Source organism: Lepisma saccharinum, chromosome 1 (genome assembly GCF_977018435.1).
Source record: "Lepisma saccharinum chromosome 1, izLepSacc3.1, whole genome shotgun sequence".
In the NCBI taxonomy this organism is placed as follows: Eukaryota; Metazoa; Arthropoda; class Insecta; order Zygentoma; family Lepismatidae; genus Lepisma; species Lepisma saccharinum.
The window spans coordinates 192568156-192585974 of record NC_139229.1 but is presented as its reverse complement, the minus strand read 5'-3'; the positions used below and the strand labels follow the sequence as shown (position 1 = coordinate 192585974).

Below are 17819 nucleotides of genomic sequence, written 5' to 3'. Positions count from 1 at the left end.
TGTAACATTTCTACACACACACAGTTCTTCAAATTGGCGTACACAGTAAACCTCAAAACAACTCTATCTCTTAGCAATTAATAACAAATCATGGGAAAACGACCATTGCAATGCTTATTTTCTTTCTTTGTTAAAAGTTTGGTTGAGTGAGTCACCAATTATACTCTATCCCGGGAATCTCTGGAACATGGCCGCGCATAACGGTAGAGAAGGGGAGAAAGCGAATGGGCATAGAATGCCCGTTCCCTCTCACGTGTTCATTGGTCGAGCCCTATCGAGTGACTACTTGCGCAGACTTGTTTTTGTTCGCTCGCTCAAGATATTCCCCGGGACCGAGTATACACATGTGTAGGTTATTTGCCTCCCTCCCACGATAAAGGTAAACATTCTCATCGGTTCCTTAGAATAAGTAATAAAGTCAGTGCGATCAGCTGGGCATATTGCACATTATCAATAATATTAAGAACACTTTACTAATATCAGAATACAATGATTAAAATTTACCACCCCTGTAATAGAAGAAAAAATAAACATAAAAGCAATTCACGACAACATACAAAAGAGGAAACGCCGCATTTGATGATATTTGCTGTAGTTCCATTAGATCCTCCTCAACCGACATGTAGTTTCCACGGTTCACTCAGAAGATATGTTGTTTATCAGTATCCTTTGACAAGGAAACTCCCTGAAGCCAATGTTTAATTTCTGCTCCGCAAACAAATCTTCAATGAAACGCTGATCATTCGAGAGGTGATTTGCATGGTAACAACAAAAAAGATAACTCGAATACTTCATGGATACTTCAGGTGAAGTGTAACAAAAGCGACGAATATTGAGGGAGAGAAGAATAACAGAAATAGTACGTTTATTATTTCTTCACCAAACAGGCTCTAATAACCACCTCTATAAATCAACTCTTGAAGAAATGGAGAATTCTGGTATAGCATACTACTTGTAACGGTGCGAATGAACAGCAAATAAAAATCTAGAAAAGGAGAACTAAAAGACGTGAGGGGAAGGGATAACAACCAGTGAAGAAATGGATAAGAAAATATTCAACCAAAAACGAATAGATAGCCCTGAAAGAGAGAAATCCTGCGTACGCCAGTGCTTAGAAGGGATATAGGGGGTGTTATATTTTTTATTATTATTATTTTAATACCTTTACAGACTGGAAGTCAGAAGAACATAATAAAGTAAAATAAATCTCAAATCAAGCGGGAAAACTTTGGAGAAAAATCTAGGTTTCAAAACTAGAAACCTTGTAAATACACACGAAAGTAAGAGAAAATGTACGTAGAAAAAGCAAATTCTAGCAATGTTTTAAAAACAGGCATATTAAAATTCTTTTAAAGATCGCGTAAGAATTTATCATCAATTTTAACATAAAAAAATATTCTTTATTACGGGGAGGGAGGATAGGAAAACAGGGCAAAATCCCCGTCATTTAGTAATCATATTTTTCTCTCGTGAATAATGGAGTTCACCTAGTAATTATCGCGGTTTTTTTCATGTGGAAACAAATCAAACCACGTATATTATTAATTTGAACATATGCTGAAAACCATGCAATCCCCTTGTATAAATGAATACACAATTTGCCTGTTCAGGACACAACAAACCGTCACGAGCACGACACGGGCACGATCCTCTACATTACCTTCCGCAAGACAGGCACATCCTTGTAGAGCTCGGGTGGCTCATCCTGGTCCAGAATCCAGGAACGAATTCTGCCGTACACACTGTTCTGCATAACTGGGATCTGTTGAAGGAATTCTAACGAACGCATGAGTCCCCACTATCACATCACGAGACACACTGAGGTCCTCTGTAGCCGAGCGCCAGTAAGTATCGACTGCCAGCCCTCTAGCTCCGCCCTCCCAACGCACAGCCGGGGCTCCGTATTGGGGATCGCAACCAGTAATACATACTTAATATCGCTGTCTACCGGTGCCAGATTATTTTATAATACGCCGCAGGCACGGCTTCCACTCCTGCGAAAAGCAAGGGTCGAAGGGAAGAACAGCTTCTGTTGTTGCGTGTCACTGACCTACTTGTACGCCCGGATTGTTGCGTGATTATATACCGACGTGACCTTGACACTTGGGACCCGAAGAGGGAAACAGAGTTGGAGCTGGGTTTGCGGCACAATATATCCATGGATACTGGTCATCAGCCTATTTTCAAGGACTGGAAGACTGAGACATTAGATTGGGACCAGAAAGTACCTGGTTTCTTACGCGCATGGGCAGACGATTTGCCGATTTGTTGTTTTAAGTCCACTTTATGCACAGAAAGGCTAATCGGGACTGGACCTACAGTTAAAAGTGGGATCCGAACCATTATGCCATGTGCCTCCACCGGGTATCGACCCCGGGACCGCGCATGGACAGATGGACGGATGTGATAGTGCCCTAACCATGAATTCTTCATACATTTTACTAGCTATTGTAGGTCCTAATATGTCAATCTCAACAATTGTTAAGGGTCCGTGGATCCTTGGACGTAGCTATGAATTTTGGGAATATATTTCTCGTTTCTAAAAATCACGTTGGCATTCTAAATGCTAGATTCTAGAGTTAGACCTGTCTAGAATTCCATCTATAGAATGAAAGAGGTTCATGTGCATTGTACTCGAATTCTCTAAATATTCATAATGGTTTATTTCTTCGCACCGTAAAGTATTTTCTTATAGACAAGAGGGTATTGTCTCAAAGGGATTTAAGAAATTTAGAATATCAATGTACTTCCTCGAAATACAATGGATTTAAAGAAATCATTATTGAGTAAAGGAGCAAAATCCACAGTTGTATAATCCTTGCAAGTTTGTATCTACTTCACCTCGCCTTTCTCCCACTTTGACTCATCCGGCGATGACGATGAAAAGTAATTACATTACGCTCCCATATGAAGACGGGCAAGGCAAGGAATTCCCTCAGAGAATTCTACTGGCTGTGGGTTCAGGCGTCACGCCCTCGTTACCCTGCAAAATGCAGTTTCTAGGGTGTACTGCGTGAATGAGAGGTTGACTAAGTATCTTTCGGAAAGGTCATCACTTACACCACAGTTCTTGCAATCATCTACATTACTTGCTGAAATATCTTCGGTCACGTGATGCCATTCTTCTTCGAACTCACGAAAAAAAATCGAAAGTCGTACGGGCACAGCCCCCATGCATCTCTCTAATGAAGGTTTTTTTTTTTTTTTTTTTGCAATACCAACAGTTCGCTCAGAATCAATTGTTTCCTATGATATGGCGGGTCAAGCTATTCTCAAAACTAGTTTTATTTGATCAAATATTTGCATATTGTCAGCCTAGTTACGTTCATAGTCGAACTAATAAAACTTTTATCCTGCGAATTTTAACGTTCATATAGCATGCTGCTTTACAGTACAGTACCAATACTGATACTGAGAAACAAAACCACATCATAATCTTGCTGATAAGTGTATATAAAACAACCTTTTTCTAAATATATGGTGTAATATGCATATCTGTATATCTCACGTAAATTTACTTTGTTGCAACACATGCTGGTGCTGGGGCCTCCCCGATGGCGCAACCTCGTCGCATTTTAATCAAGGGGTCCCGGGTTCGATACCCGTTGGAGGCAAGTAGTAGTTCGGATCCCACTATAGGTCTAGTCCTGATTACCCTGTCTGTGCATAAAGTGGACTTAAATGAAAAATCACTCAAGAATGCTGGTAATGGAGCGGGACTCTACGATACGTAAGAGTATCGATCGTTGTAGCGATGAAAGCGCACCATTCAAGAAATTGCTCCTCCAAAAATAGATAGTATGGTTCTTTCATGAAAGCGTGCTTCTATGTATCTACTCACACAAAAAAGTGTCGGATGACAAAGGTTGTGGCTTATAACCGTATTTCGCTGATTTGATAGCAGAATATCAAAGCTCTGTACTAAATACCTGTTTAGTGTGATGGGTGTATGAAGGTCGCATCCATCCGTCCGTGTCAACTAGGGAGCTACTACAGCTAGAAACTTCAAATAAAATCGCAACATAAATTACCTCGACTTAGCCTATCTGTCTCCTCACGAGTTAATATAACTTCAGCTTTGTATATCTCTCAAACTATAAAGCTAGAGATGTGTATTGGAAGTCTCCAGTATACTAAAAAGGGATGCTATCGAGGCGAAACGAAAGGAGACTCGACACTGTCTCGATTTCGTCTCGAGTTGTAAATATCCGTCTGTCTCGTTCTCGTCTTGACTCGAAAAATATACATAGTATGAACACCGCACAAAATCTGCACAGCATGTAGAGTTCTATTTCTCTTGTAGTCCACGGTTATTACAAGCACAAAAAAAAACAGTTTTTTGTTGTGACGTTTCAGGAGAACACACGCTCCCTTCATCAGACATTTATTTTTAGTTTGATTAAAGATACAGACAATGGTTAAAATTATTTAAACAAAAAGGAATCAGTTATACAATTGATGTTGTCAATACAATATTGTTGTAATATAACAACATAACTGTGAAAACAGGCCGTCTGTTTTATTTTTATTTCAGATAAAAATTTTGTTCACATTATTTTTTATTTAAAAATTAAATTATGAATCCCAAATATCATCAGGCAATTCAAATTAATCAAAATTGCTTTCACAGAGTTACTTCATGTTTTCCGTTACATTAAATTTTAGAAATGGTGGCTTACTCCACTTGTGAAAAAGAATAGTGGGTCTATGTTACCATTTTCATTATTTAATTTATTCCAGTGTTCTTGTGCAATGAACAAAGCTTTCCAGACATTCAAATCTATGTTTCCAGTAACTCTTTTTAAAACCTTTCTCTTTTTAATCAAATGCTTCTCTTCGATGATGTGAGCTGACAAACATGATCTTGGGTTTAAATTTATAATGGCATTCTTTTTTTGGTTTAAAAAAATTTAACCATTGTTATAACTGTATCTTTAATCAAACTAAAAATAAATAAATGTCTGTTGAAGGGAGCGTGTTTTTCCTGAAACGTCAGAAGGAAAACCTGTTTTTTTCTTATGCTTGTAATAACCGTAGACTATAAGAGAAATAATTCTACATACAAGAAAAATGTAGTTCATCATGCGAAAAAAAAACTTTTTCTAACTTTATGTTTGACGCATAGTTGCGACACTACGAACACTCAAACACGGGAAGATTATTCTGAATATATGTTTTATCTATAAATAATCAGGCAGATGTCCATATTGGATGTGAGAAGAAGTGTTAAGATAAAGCTTTACTCTAGTGAAGTAAGTTCATGCAGGTAAATTTTACAGAATCGTATCGAAGTCTCGAGCGAGACAAGAGTCTCGGTCTCGTCTCGATTTTACAGAGATCTATCTTGCTCTTGGTCTCGCCTCGACAAATCTCGAATGGTCTGGACTCGTTCTCGTATCTATTTCTACAAGCACGTCTCGGTACCATCCCTAGTAGTTAAGACCTCCTTGTCCGTATAATCGACATCAGATACATTTTGAATTGACTTGAAATGCTTGGTACAGTCAGGGAAAATTTCCGTCATTGGGGAATTATTGGGAAAACACACTGAAATTACTACAACTTACAGCCTAACCTGAAAAAATGTAGTGCATCTTCACTCCCTACCATTATCTGCTTTATACTGCCAAAAGGACTTCAAATTATGGAAATGTTAGGACGCTTCAACGATTCTCCAGACTGGTTTACTTAATGCAGGGTATTTCTAGTGCCGCGTTAACTGCGACGGGAAACATAAGATTACAAACCGGTCTCCGAGATGGAGTGACTAGTGCATTGCACTACAGCGTCAGGAACCCTGGGTGTGAATTTTAAGGTATAAGCGTATCCCATCGTCTATTTGTTCGTCATTCACTCTCCTCGTCGCTGTTAAACTGTAGGGAGAAAGACGACGCAAAGCAACGGAAATAAAAATAGGGAGGGAAGATGATGAAATGAAGCCACAGCGAAATGGAAGTAAGTGCTCGGATGTCTTCCGGGAATTACAATATATGCGATTACGCCTTGCTGTAAACGAGATCTAATTTGTTAGGTCTTCGTTGCACGTTAAGAAATCCAAATTGTCGATTTTCATTATCCGATCGGTATTTAATTTGTCTTTATTTAGAATATGAAACAAAATATAAGTCCTGAAAAGAATAAAACGAACTTTTGGGTAGAAAAGTAAAGACCTGTGGGTCATATCCTTCCAATTTCTCGATTATTTGACCGTTAACTTGAAAGAAAGAAAATGTAAATTTTACTCTTAACACTTTATTAGTATTTTCAACTAGCCCTGAGCCGACCTCCGTGGCGGAGTGGTTAATGCAGCGTGCTACGACGCTAGGGGTCCAGGTTTCAAATCTGGGCATGGGTGTTCTTTGTGATTCTCTCCATCAATTTCATCATATCATCACTCATCCTCATTTCAGTGATTAGCCAAAACTGGTAGAAAAACGAAGTAAAATAAACCAAATCAATCAGTCAATTAGCCTGAAAGTTGAAGTAGTTTCGTGACTCCACTTCATGTAAACAACGTACAGTTGTGGATCAAACGAACACTGAACTATAATTGAAGTATATTGACAACATAACGCACAATGAGCCTCCCCGATGGTGCAGTGTTAGCGTCTTCGCCTTGTAATCTAGGGGTCCCGGGTTCGATACCCGATGGAGGCACATAGTGGTTCGGATTCCACTATAAATTGTAGGTCCAGTCCTGATTAGCCTTACTGTGCACAAAGTGGACTTAAAACACCAAATCAAACCAATAATGCTTAATGAAAACATATATGGCGATTACGTTTACATGAACAGAATATTTAACCTCCAGTTTTGTTCCTTTTTGAGCAAGGACTACAAATTTCAAGTTCATCATATCTGCTAACATAGTCACCATATTTCATTTACAATTACTTCCAAGTTTTTTTATTACTATTCCGTTGTAAACGTGGGGGAAGGGAATTCATGAGACAAACTCTAGAGTGGCTGAAGCGTGAAGAAAATTGGGTGCTAAGTTGTACTTAGCCGGGAAGAAACATGCTATTGGTAAGAAGGAACCAAGTGATCTCTTTTACCACGTAGCTTCAAGTTGAAGGGAAAGTTGCCTTTCTTATTGGACGAAATAGTAAAGCAAACGCGCGTTCAATATGCCTCAAAGAACGACAAGCAATTTGTGGGTTTGTACTAGTTTGGTAAAAAAAAAAATCATTGCTTCGGATTCTGGCTTTGAGGAAGCTGAATCACAATTATACCGTACCGCCGTGCAGTTATGCAACCCAACATTCATAAAAGTACAGCGGAGATGAATAAGCATCAGGATAGGGATCTGATTTGCCCAGGGTCGCCGTTAGGAAACGCAAGGCTCTAATATTTCGAAAAGTGAAAATATAGACACAGTTGCAGAAGTTCTCGACCTCATTTTGTAAATAAGTACAACTAAGTCTTGACTACAAGCTTAGTTCTTTAAGCTTTTAGTCAAGACTAGCATATGAATTGATCTGACACATGGTAAATTTCTCCCCACATGAAAATATGTCCGATTCTTCAAAAGAGGATTTGGTGACAAATTACACCTTAGCGGCTCTTCTCAAAGAATTTTGTAAGGATATGCATTCTTGTCTGTTGTTTCTGATTAGATGTTCCCAATGATTTTTCACATTGGATGTTATTGGGGAATAAAGGACGGCTTGGAAGGTGAATGCCAGGCAGATGATACTTCAATGACAATATGGTGCCTTAATTAGAAGACTGAAAATTTACAAATTTACACCAAGTGTTTTCAAAAAGATATCTGTTAAAAGTACTTCAGGCACAATATCCTTGATTTTTTACCAAAAAAAGTCTAGCAATTCTTCTGCTGTAAAGTAGATACTCATATTTAAATTCATTAACACTAAGCCATTCTGTGACTGGCAGAATTGACATCAGTTACAGAAAAGCCTTGGTGTTTGAGAAAGACGCTTTGTAAATATAACTAATAAATGTACAGGGTCCGTTCTGAAAGTATCCGAACTTATTTATTTGCAAACAATTTATTGATGACAATTACAACTGCTGTCAATATTCTTCAATGTAGGCACCTTCAGCCTCAGTACAGCGAGTATAGCGACTTTTCCACTGTTCACAGTAGTCCTGGAAGTCCTTGACTGACACCCTCTTTAATGCTGCGGTCGTGGCAGCTTGAACCTCTTCAATTGACGCAAAACGCTTCCCCTTGAGCCGGTGCCAAGTCCGGACTGTAAGTTGGATGAGGCAGCGTTGCCACGCGTACGTTGGCCAAAAACTCACCTACCAACAGCGCTGTGTGAGCCGGCGCGTTGTCGTTGTGAAGCACCACCTGTTGGCGATGTCAGACCCGACGCGCTGGACCCTCTGACGGACACGCTGAAGCACTCTTTTGTAGTAAGCTGCATTCACGGTGGTCCCAGCAGGTACAAACTCTTTGTGCACGACCCCCTTCGCGTCGAAAAAGACAAGGAGCATTGTCTTCACCTTTGATATTGCCAACCGGGCCTTCTTTTGACGAGGGGACGCGGGGGTGTTCCTTGAACGCCGTGTGCCATGTGTAAACTTGCGTGCGGGACATCACTTCCTCGCCGTAAGCCTCCCGTAGCATGGTTAAAGTCTCCGTAAAGTTTTTGTTCAATTTAACACAAAATGTCACAGTGTAGCGCTGTTCCAAAGTGCGCTCCATTTTCACCAAATCCACCAACTGCAAATTCTCGACACGAGTTTTTCCGTGTACACAACACGAGCGATTGCACCTCAACCACTGCTCGCAGGCAACTGAGCGAGACCTTGTTTTGAAGGTTAAGGTCCCCACTGCCATCTGGCGCAGCTTACCCGAACTCTCGACCGATTCTCGCGCCGCGCTGCGGACAGTTCGGATACTTTCAGAACGGACCCTGTATATACTATAGCTGAAAATAAAGCAGATGATATCAAAGAAAAAAATTATGAAGAACTGCAAGAATGCACAATAAAATCCTGAGACATGATCAGGGTTCCCACGTGAACTTGAAATGTATTTTCCCTGAGATTTCCAGAATGTTCATTTTTTTCCAGAGCAGTCAATACACAGTGCAATATTATTTTAAATATATTTTACAATAGCATACATTTCCCCTCATAACCATTCCTCGCTCACCTTCTTTTATTATTATTATTTGTAGATTTGACTTGATTTTGATTATTTGGAATCGCTTTTCTGCCACTTTTGACTAATCACGACGATGACTATGACTGATGATGCGATGGAATTGATTAAGGGACACTCACAAAGAACACCGATACCCAGACCAGGATTCAAACCCAGGACCTCTGGCTATTATTATTATTAGAGATGGTAATTTAGGGCAATTTCTGACAATTTGTTATTATTCTTAACATACACTAACCCAGAGGTTCCCAAACTTTTTCGTTTCAAGGCGCACAAGTCAGATTGTGGATAGGTTGCTTGCCTCAAGTTAAAAAAAAAACTTTTTTCAAATTCACAAATATTTTACGTGTAAAAAGTACTAAATATGCATATATTTGGAAGTAAGTGTAATTTCAGTGAAAATATTGGGACATTTCGCGGCGTCCCTGTAAGGCAGCCACGGCGCCCCAGGGGTTTTGTTAGTACTGTTGAGTCTAGGCACCAGGCTAATGAGGCTCTGCGCCAGGACTCTCAGCCAGTATTATCCTCTGTAGTAATTTGTTTTGTGTACAGTTCATGTGTGTTTGAGATTGTCCTGTAAATCATCTCATCACCCTTCATCTCCACCGTCTAAATTAGTCGTATGTGGAAGAAAAGTAAAGTTAAATATACAAAATCAGTCAATGAACCGATGACGATTGGGGAGGTCTGAGTGCAGATACACAAGGAAAATAAAGACTAACCAATTACAGTAGGACGTAATGCCTTTTAATTGTTTTTACATTTCAAATATTAGAGAGCATTTTTGCACAGAGTTGGTGTTTTAAGTCCACGTTATGCACAATGAGGCTAATCGGGACTGGATTTACAGTTTAAAATCGGATCCAAACTACTACGCGCCTCCACCGGGTAACGAACCTGAGACCCATTGATTACAAGGCGACGATGTTACTACGGCACCATCTGGGAGGCAGAAGTGTATAGTGACTTTATAATCAGCCTGTAGTATTCATCACAGTGTACACTCCAAGATAAAACAGAGTATATAGAAAATATTTTTTGGAAACTTTATTGCCAAGAAAATGTATTGTGGCACAACAGAATGTTGAGCAGCTTGTTTAACAAGAAAACATTTTGCTGTGCTGCAAAGAATATTCTTGGCAAAACAAAAAAAATGTAAAGTATTATGTATATTCAGAGTGTATATAACATGTAACCATATTATTATTGTGAAGGACTCGGGAGTAAAACACGATAAGTAACATTTGGTCATTACTGAGTTACAAAGTAAAATGAGCCATCTTTCAATTTTCGCATATTGTTTGTTTGAGTAGGTGTTTTAAGTCCACTTTATGCACAGTAAGGCTAATCGAGCCTGGACCTACGGTTTAAAGTGGGATCCGAACCACTGCACCATGTGCCTCCACCGGGTATCGAACCCGGGACCCCTTGATTACAAGGCGACGACACTACCACTGCGTCATCTTGGAGGCCCTCAATTTTCGCATATAACTGCCATGAAAAACTAAATATGCTGACCAAGGCAGTAATTTATTTTATTAAAAACATAAACTAAACGTAACGTTTCAACCTTCTAGCAAGGTCTTCTTCAGACTCTGTATCAAGTACAAAAGTAACAAGATACAAAAACAGGGCATCATATATACACAAACATTACTCCCTCCAGACTATTTAGAAAGTTGTTTGGAACTTTCTAGCAGGTGACTTTAACTTTCCAACTTAACTTTCACCTAAAAGGTTAAACACAATTACTTCCATATAGAATGTGGTTGGACTTTTAATCTCACGCTCTTTTCCCTTCATTTTTCTTCCTTCTACTCTCCTCTTTCTCTCTTGTCCTTTCCACTCTTTCTAACATCTTCTTCCATTCTTTGTTTAACTTCAATCCCCCATTCCAGTTCATTGTGTCTTCTTCACCTCTCTTCTCTATTTCCTTGGCTTCCTTCCATTTTCTCACTAGCATTCTCTTCTCCATTCCTATCTGCTTAGCCTCATCCCTCTCTATGTCATGTCCTGTTTCTCTCGTGTGTTTAAATATTGCATTTCTTTCTCTCTTAAGTCGTACATCATCCCTATGTTGTTTCAACCTGTCTTTCAGCCTCTTTTTCGTTTCTCCTATGTACACACTCTGACATTCTTTACATTTCACTTCGTAGATAATCCCTTCCTCTTCCTCTTCTCTGTTTTCCTTTTTCTTGTTTGCATTCCTCGCTATTCCTAAGATGCTTCTCCCTCCCTTCCTGTAAGTTTTAATTCCCGCTTTCTTAAGCACTTTGCATATCTTTTCTGTGGTCTTCCCCATACTCCTTATTCCAAACCTTCTCTCTTTTTCTTTCTCTTCCTCTTTTTCTTTCTCTTCCAATTCTTCCCTGCCCGTTTTCTTCCTTCTTCTGTTTATGTCCAGTCTATCCTGCTTCTCATAGCCATTCTGTTCCAGCTGTTTCCATAGGCTATTTATTTTGCCTTCTTTTTCACATTCTTTCATGCATATTTTCTTGATTCTGTCCTCCATATTCTTTATAAAATTTATTTTTGTCACCTCACTTACATCACTTCTTTTGTGGCAGAATACCTCTGCTGCACACTTCTTCTGATGCCAAGCGGTTTCAATTTCTTGTCCTCTCTTCCTTTTCATCAATATATCTAGAAAGCTTAACTTGTCTTCTTCTTCTATTTCAAGTTCCAATAATATCCCTCTTTCTTCATCTTGTATTTCTTTGGCAAAAATATCAAGCTGCCTCTTCATTCCCTTCCATATGCCAAAACAATCGTCCACATATCTGCAAAACAAAATTATTTTGTCACCTCCTTTTTCTATCACTTTCTTTTCCCATTCATTCATAACCAATTCAGCCAATGCTGGGCTTAGACTGGAACCTATATTTAGTCCTTCACTCATTAACATTATTTTATCTCCCATTATACTGTAACCGTTATTCCAAATGGTTTCCAGCGCCTTCACTACCCTTTCACTGTCCCATTCTCTTTTTAATAATGTCCAAAACGTGTCCCCTCTTGATGCTCGGGAACATACTTTTCACGTCTAAGCTAAACATTGTCGTCTTCATCTCATTTAACTTAAGTCCTTTTATGAGGTCTACTACTTGTTCACTGTTCTTAACTGCTCTGCTTTCTTGCTGTGTTACTAACACGTCAATAACTTTCTTTAATTTCTTTTCTAAGGGTTCCAAAATATTGTTTCTGCAGTTCATTACTGGTCTTAACTTTATCTCCTCTTTGTGTATCTTTGGAAAGCCTTTCAAACTTGGTAGTCTTCCTGTCTCCTTTATGCATTTCTTGAATCCTCTCCTCCTACAGTCTTTTATGATTCTTTCTTTTATAGTTTGTTCTTCTCCTTTTCCACAAATCCATTTTCTTTTAGGTCTTCAAACTTCCTCTCGTACCATTCTCTTTCCATTATTTAAACACACGAGAGAAACAGGACATGACATAGAGTGGGATGAGGCTAAGCAGATAGGAAGGGAGAAGAGAATGCTAGTGAGAAAATGGAAGGAAGCCAAGGAAATAGAGAAGAAAGGTGAAGAAGACACAATGAACTGGAATGGGGGATTGAAGTTAAACAAAGAATGGAAGAAGATGTTAGAAAGAGTGGAAAGGACAAGAGAGAAAGAGGAGAGTAGAAGGAAGAAAAATGAAGGGAAAAGAGCGTGAGATTAAAAGTCCAACCACATTCTATATGGGAGTAATTGTGTTTAGCCTTTTAGGTGAAAGTAAAGTTGGAAAGTTAAAGTCACCTGCTAGAAAGTTCCAAACAACTTTCTAAATAGTCTGGAGGGAGTAATGTTTGTGTATATATGATGCCCTGTTTTTGTATCTTGTTACTTTTGTACTTGATACAGAGTCTGAAGAAGACCTTGCTAGAAGGTTGAAACGTTACGTTTAGTTTATGTTTTTAATAAAATAAATTACTGCCTTGGTCAGCATATTTAGTTTTTCATAATCATGGAAACAAGGCTTAATGGTGTTATAATTGCCATGTCATGCAATTTGTACCAGATTCATTGAACGCTTCTGAAATTGGTGAACAGAACACGAAAACAATTTATCCACAGTATAGCTATTTTCATTTATTCAAGTTTTGAGTAGAAATACACCATATTGCCAATAATGATCGGACACCTCCTCAACTGTAAGGAGGATGGCCCATACGTCTTCAATACACATCATGAGCCACTAGAATGACTCATACAGGACAGTGGGTGTGCTGTAGATACGTATACCACTGTCAGCAGTCAAAATGAGTGAATGACATAAGCTGAGTGATGCTGAAAGGGGTATGATTATTAGCATTATTCAATCCGGGAGATTTCAGACAGGTTCCAGATAGCACGCACAACAGTTAGTGATGTAGTGGCAAAATGGAAACCTAATGGTGTGATAAAACCACAACCTCGACCCAGGAAACCAAAAAAAAATGACCGATAGGGGTCAGCGAGTGCTCAGAAGTGTGGTGCAGTCAAACCAGCAGGCTTCATTGGATACTGTGGCCACAGACTTTTTAATAACATCAGGAAGTGATGCCAGTACTCATACCATTCGGTGAGAGATGGTGGCACTGGGAGAACTGCAGCACATAAACCAATGATTACTAATCAGAATGCGGCATGTCGATTATAGTGGTACAAATAATGTCCCCAATGGTCCCTAGGACAATGGAAGATGTGATGTGGAGTGATGAATCACGCTACATAGTGTGGCAATCTGACGGACGTGTGTGGATGTGGCAAATGCCCGGGGAGCGATACTTACCAGAATGTACAGTCCCCACCGTGAAATTCAGTTGGGGAGATGGAATCATGGTATGGAGCTGGTTTTCGTGGTATGATGGTAATTCCCTGGTTTTAGTGCTTGAAACCCTGAATAACAATACATATTGCACAATATTACACAACTCTGTGTTCCCGACCTTGTGGCAACAGTTCAGAAGTGGTCCTTTTTTGCATGACAACGAACCCGTCCACAAAACAAGGGCCATAACCAAGTGGTTTGACGACATGAGTGTGAATACTCAACTGGCCACCATAGGGTCCTGACCTCAACCCCACTGGACATCTGTACGATGAGTTAGATCGCCAGTTGCGATCCAGGCCAAACCATCCAAACATCACCATCGAGCTCTTCAGCCTTTTGCAGGAGGAATGGAAGTGACTACAGGCCAACCTGGTGGAGCGTCTTCCTCAAAGGGTAGTGGCTGTGATACCAGAGAATGGCACACCTACCCCGTAAAACAATTGTCTTAGTTTCTCATGATGTAAGACATCATAATACTTGTGCCCTTGTGAGCCCTTGGGCCTACATTCCGGAACATGCAGTGCTGATGGAACATGAAGGAATGAACATATTGGAAATCTGTGCATTTACTCACTAAATATATTCTTTTACAGTAAAAAAAAAAAAGTAAAAAACTTACGTGAGTGAGTATAATGGTTGCAGACAACGTTTCGCGAAGCTATGCTTCGCTTCTTCAGGTCTCTTTTCAGTATATAAAATACTTCGTCATATAAGTAAAAAATCCAGGATTAGGTAAAAGAGGGTGATGGGATATGGAATTTAAAAATGCATGAAGTTAAAAACGCCATGAAGGCTAAGAGATATTTCTAAAAGACCAGTGTGCCCATATCACCATATAGAATGAATACTGTAGTGTACAAATGCTACATCCCCTCCAATGAGAACTCCACAGATTCCAACGCAGCGTGGGTCACTTCCGGTGTGACATGGCATTTAACAGACTCTCCACTATTTTTTCCCCACCGTTTAACAAGTGAATCCAGGCTTCATTCAAGTTACCGTCATCCCTGTTTAGTTTCTTCCCCCTATCAACACAAATATTTGCAGCCTCGTGAACGTTCATATCAGGTTGTTTATGAACTCTTTTCACAACTTCTCTTTTTCTAACCTTATGATTAAATTCTAAAACATGTTCAGAAAGCCCGGTCTTCGGAGATTGTTCCCTAATATCCTTGTCATGCTCGTCCCAACGAGTTCCCATGCTTCTTCCAATTTGATGCTTTATTACAAGAGCAAGTAATCTTATACACGCCCTTCTCATCTCTGACTTCTTTTCGCCCCTTTCCATCCTTTTTGTATTCAGTAAAATATTCCTCTATATTTCGGGGAGCTTTCATTCCCCCTTTTAACCTGAAGTCTTTTAAGTGCCCCCTCTTTATTCTCCTCATTTCCTCTACTTTATAACCGTTTCTTAACCCCACCTTCATTATCCAATTTTCTTCTTTCTCTCTTTCCTCCCTACAATTATAAAGTCTCCCGGCCCGAATGTAGAAGTTCATGTATAGATTATTCTTAATTCTGTTTGCGTGTTCAGAATCTTGGTGGATATATCTGTCCCCTGCCAACTTCTTGTGGTAAACCCCGGTCCCAAACCTGCCATTAACCCGTTCAATACTCAAGTCCAAGTAGTTAATTACTCCTTCATTCTCAATCTCGCAAGTGAAATTTATTCTATCGTCTTGTCCTCCCATGAAGGAATGAAGATTGATATGGTCTTAGAGAGTATTCGGATGCTGATATGTTTCCTCCAGCAATAAAGTGTGTCATTTTGGTATAACATATGACCGCACTACAAACAAATCCTACCTCCATGCCCCCAAAAGTGGTTTAGCAACATGACACCTTCTCAATGCAGATGGAAGAGGGCAAGAGTGAATATACAATTTCTAAACTGGGTGACAGCTAAGGGAGTAAAATGCAACAGAAGATCCGACTGAACACTAGGTCAGCACAATGGGCTCATAAAAGTAACCTTCTGCTCAAGAATGACGAACAGAATTATGAAAAATGACCTACATTTAGAAAGGGAATACAAAAGACACAAACCGATAAGAACACAAAACATTAAACACTAATACCACAAAAAGTGTAATAAATAGCTGATCAAATATTATCAACAAAATAAAGATAGTTGAATTACAGAAATTAAGGCAGAAAAAGCAAGAACAAATCAAAAAAATAAATACTCTCTCTACTATAGCTCTAATTAAACAACTACAGGAAAACATGAAACAAGATTTATAGTAAAAGAAGAAATGATAGCATATATACTAGGTTTTGAACCTTGTAGTGAATATATCCAAACTTTGAAAAGAAAGCTTTGTAAATATAAATGTTTATGCTGCAGCTGAAAAGAAAGCAGATGATATTAAAGAAATATTTTATGAAGAACTGCAAAGAATGGACAAGAAAATTCTGAGTCATGGTGTTATTTGGCCATTGGGAAACATAATGACAAAGATAACAAAGTACGATAAAAACACGCACGTAATGAAAATGAAAATTTTAACAATGAAAAATTAGTGTGTAACTGTAATATTGCAAACAATATGTTTTTAATGAACACAAAAATTCCAGCATGTCCTCAGATAGACCAAACAAATCATTAAAGAAATGGTGAACTGATGCAGGACATGAGAACAATTAGAGGTCTAAATTATAATTCAGGCCTTTCTTCTTTTTTTTTTGTTCCTAAGTTGTACTCAAACAAAAATTAACACCTATACAAAAAAAGAAAAAATGTAGTAAAAGTGATACCAAGTGTTTCAAGTAACTAGTTACTTGTAATGCACTAACTGTAACTAACTCATTTTAAAAGTTAGTAGATTTAACTATAACAGAGTTTCTTTACACAATAGAAGTAATGTTATACAGTGATGGCACCAGCCTGAAATAAATGAGTTAAATTCTTGGGGGGGGGGGGGTGGCTAACTAATACTGGGCAAAGGAATACTTTAGTATGCTATAATTTTTCCAGTAACATATTTTACAGTCAGATCCTAAGATATACCACTGAGATGATGCATTTTGTTCCATCATATTACAAAGTACTTTTATGTCAAATAAAATGCAAAAATTATTTTGTTTTCTTTTCCTAAGTCATTCTTGAGTGGAACAATATCACAGACTTACTATTCATATGAATAGTCGAAAATGCACCATCAAAATTACACTAATTATCAACTCGTTGGATATACATATAAATACTATATGTACCACTATTTATTTAGAGTGTGAGTATGTTTTTCCTAAAATGAGAAAATGAATAAACTATGATAGTCTTGTTTTTATGAGCAGCTACAACCTTGATCAAATCCAAAGACTTTGCAAGCCTTTTCTCAAAGGACAGAATAGGTAGAGCATTCAACCTCTCAGAGACTGCCAATTCGATTACAAAGGTAACATTTGATTCGCCGCAAGCAGTCGTTAATTGAGGTATGCACATTTCGATAACACAAAGATTGTAAAAGGCAATTTTGAATATTTCAACCATTGCAAGCAGCTGCTGAAGGGTCTTTATTTTGAGTTCCTTTCTGCCTCATACTGTGCCATAACTCTAAACATTCAAATCACATCAGCAGGGAGCGATGAAAGATTGTACCTGTTTGTGCTTCAGAAAAGCAGCCCTAACTTAATAAACTAGGCACCAAATAAACAATACCACCCTTGAATAGGAAGTGTGTTAATTATACCATTTTTTCGATGAAATATATTACAACTGGAATTCAGAACTTAGGGCTAAAATTGGGGAAGGTGCGAGAAATGCTGTCCACTTGGGAGGTGCCACTATCAAGAAACAAAATTATTTACACTACAAACTCACCTCCACTAGGAGATAAATACATTTACAAAAAGCAACGAATATAGT

At 38.7% G+C, this 17819-nt stretch overlaps 1 protein-coding gene across 3 annotated transcripts in view; it reads right to left on the bottom strand.

Annotated features, from left to right (window-relative positions):
• The window catches only part of Mtmr6 (Myotubularin related protein 6), a 175961-nt gene that overhangs the window by 155033 nt on the left and 3109 nt on the right, over window positions 1-17819 (bottom strand). The window contains exon 1 of one of the 3 annotated variants that reach the window (XM_083110369.1): window positions 1661-1792. The exons of the other annotated variants lie outside the window; for them this stretch is intronic. Within the exon in view, the coding sequence (XP_082966495.1) occupies window positions 1661-1789 (129 nt within the window). The 5' untranslated portion in view covers window positions 1790-1792. Of the gene's footprint in view, window positions 1-1660; window positions 1793-17819 lie in introns of those variants that run through there. 3 annotated transcript variants of the gene reach the window in all.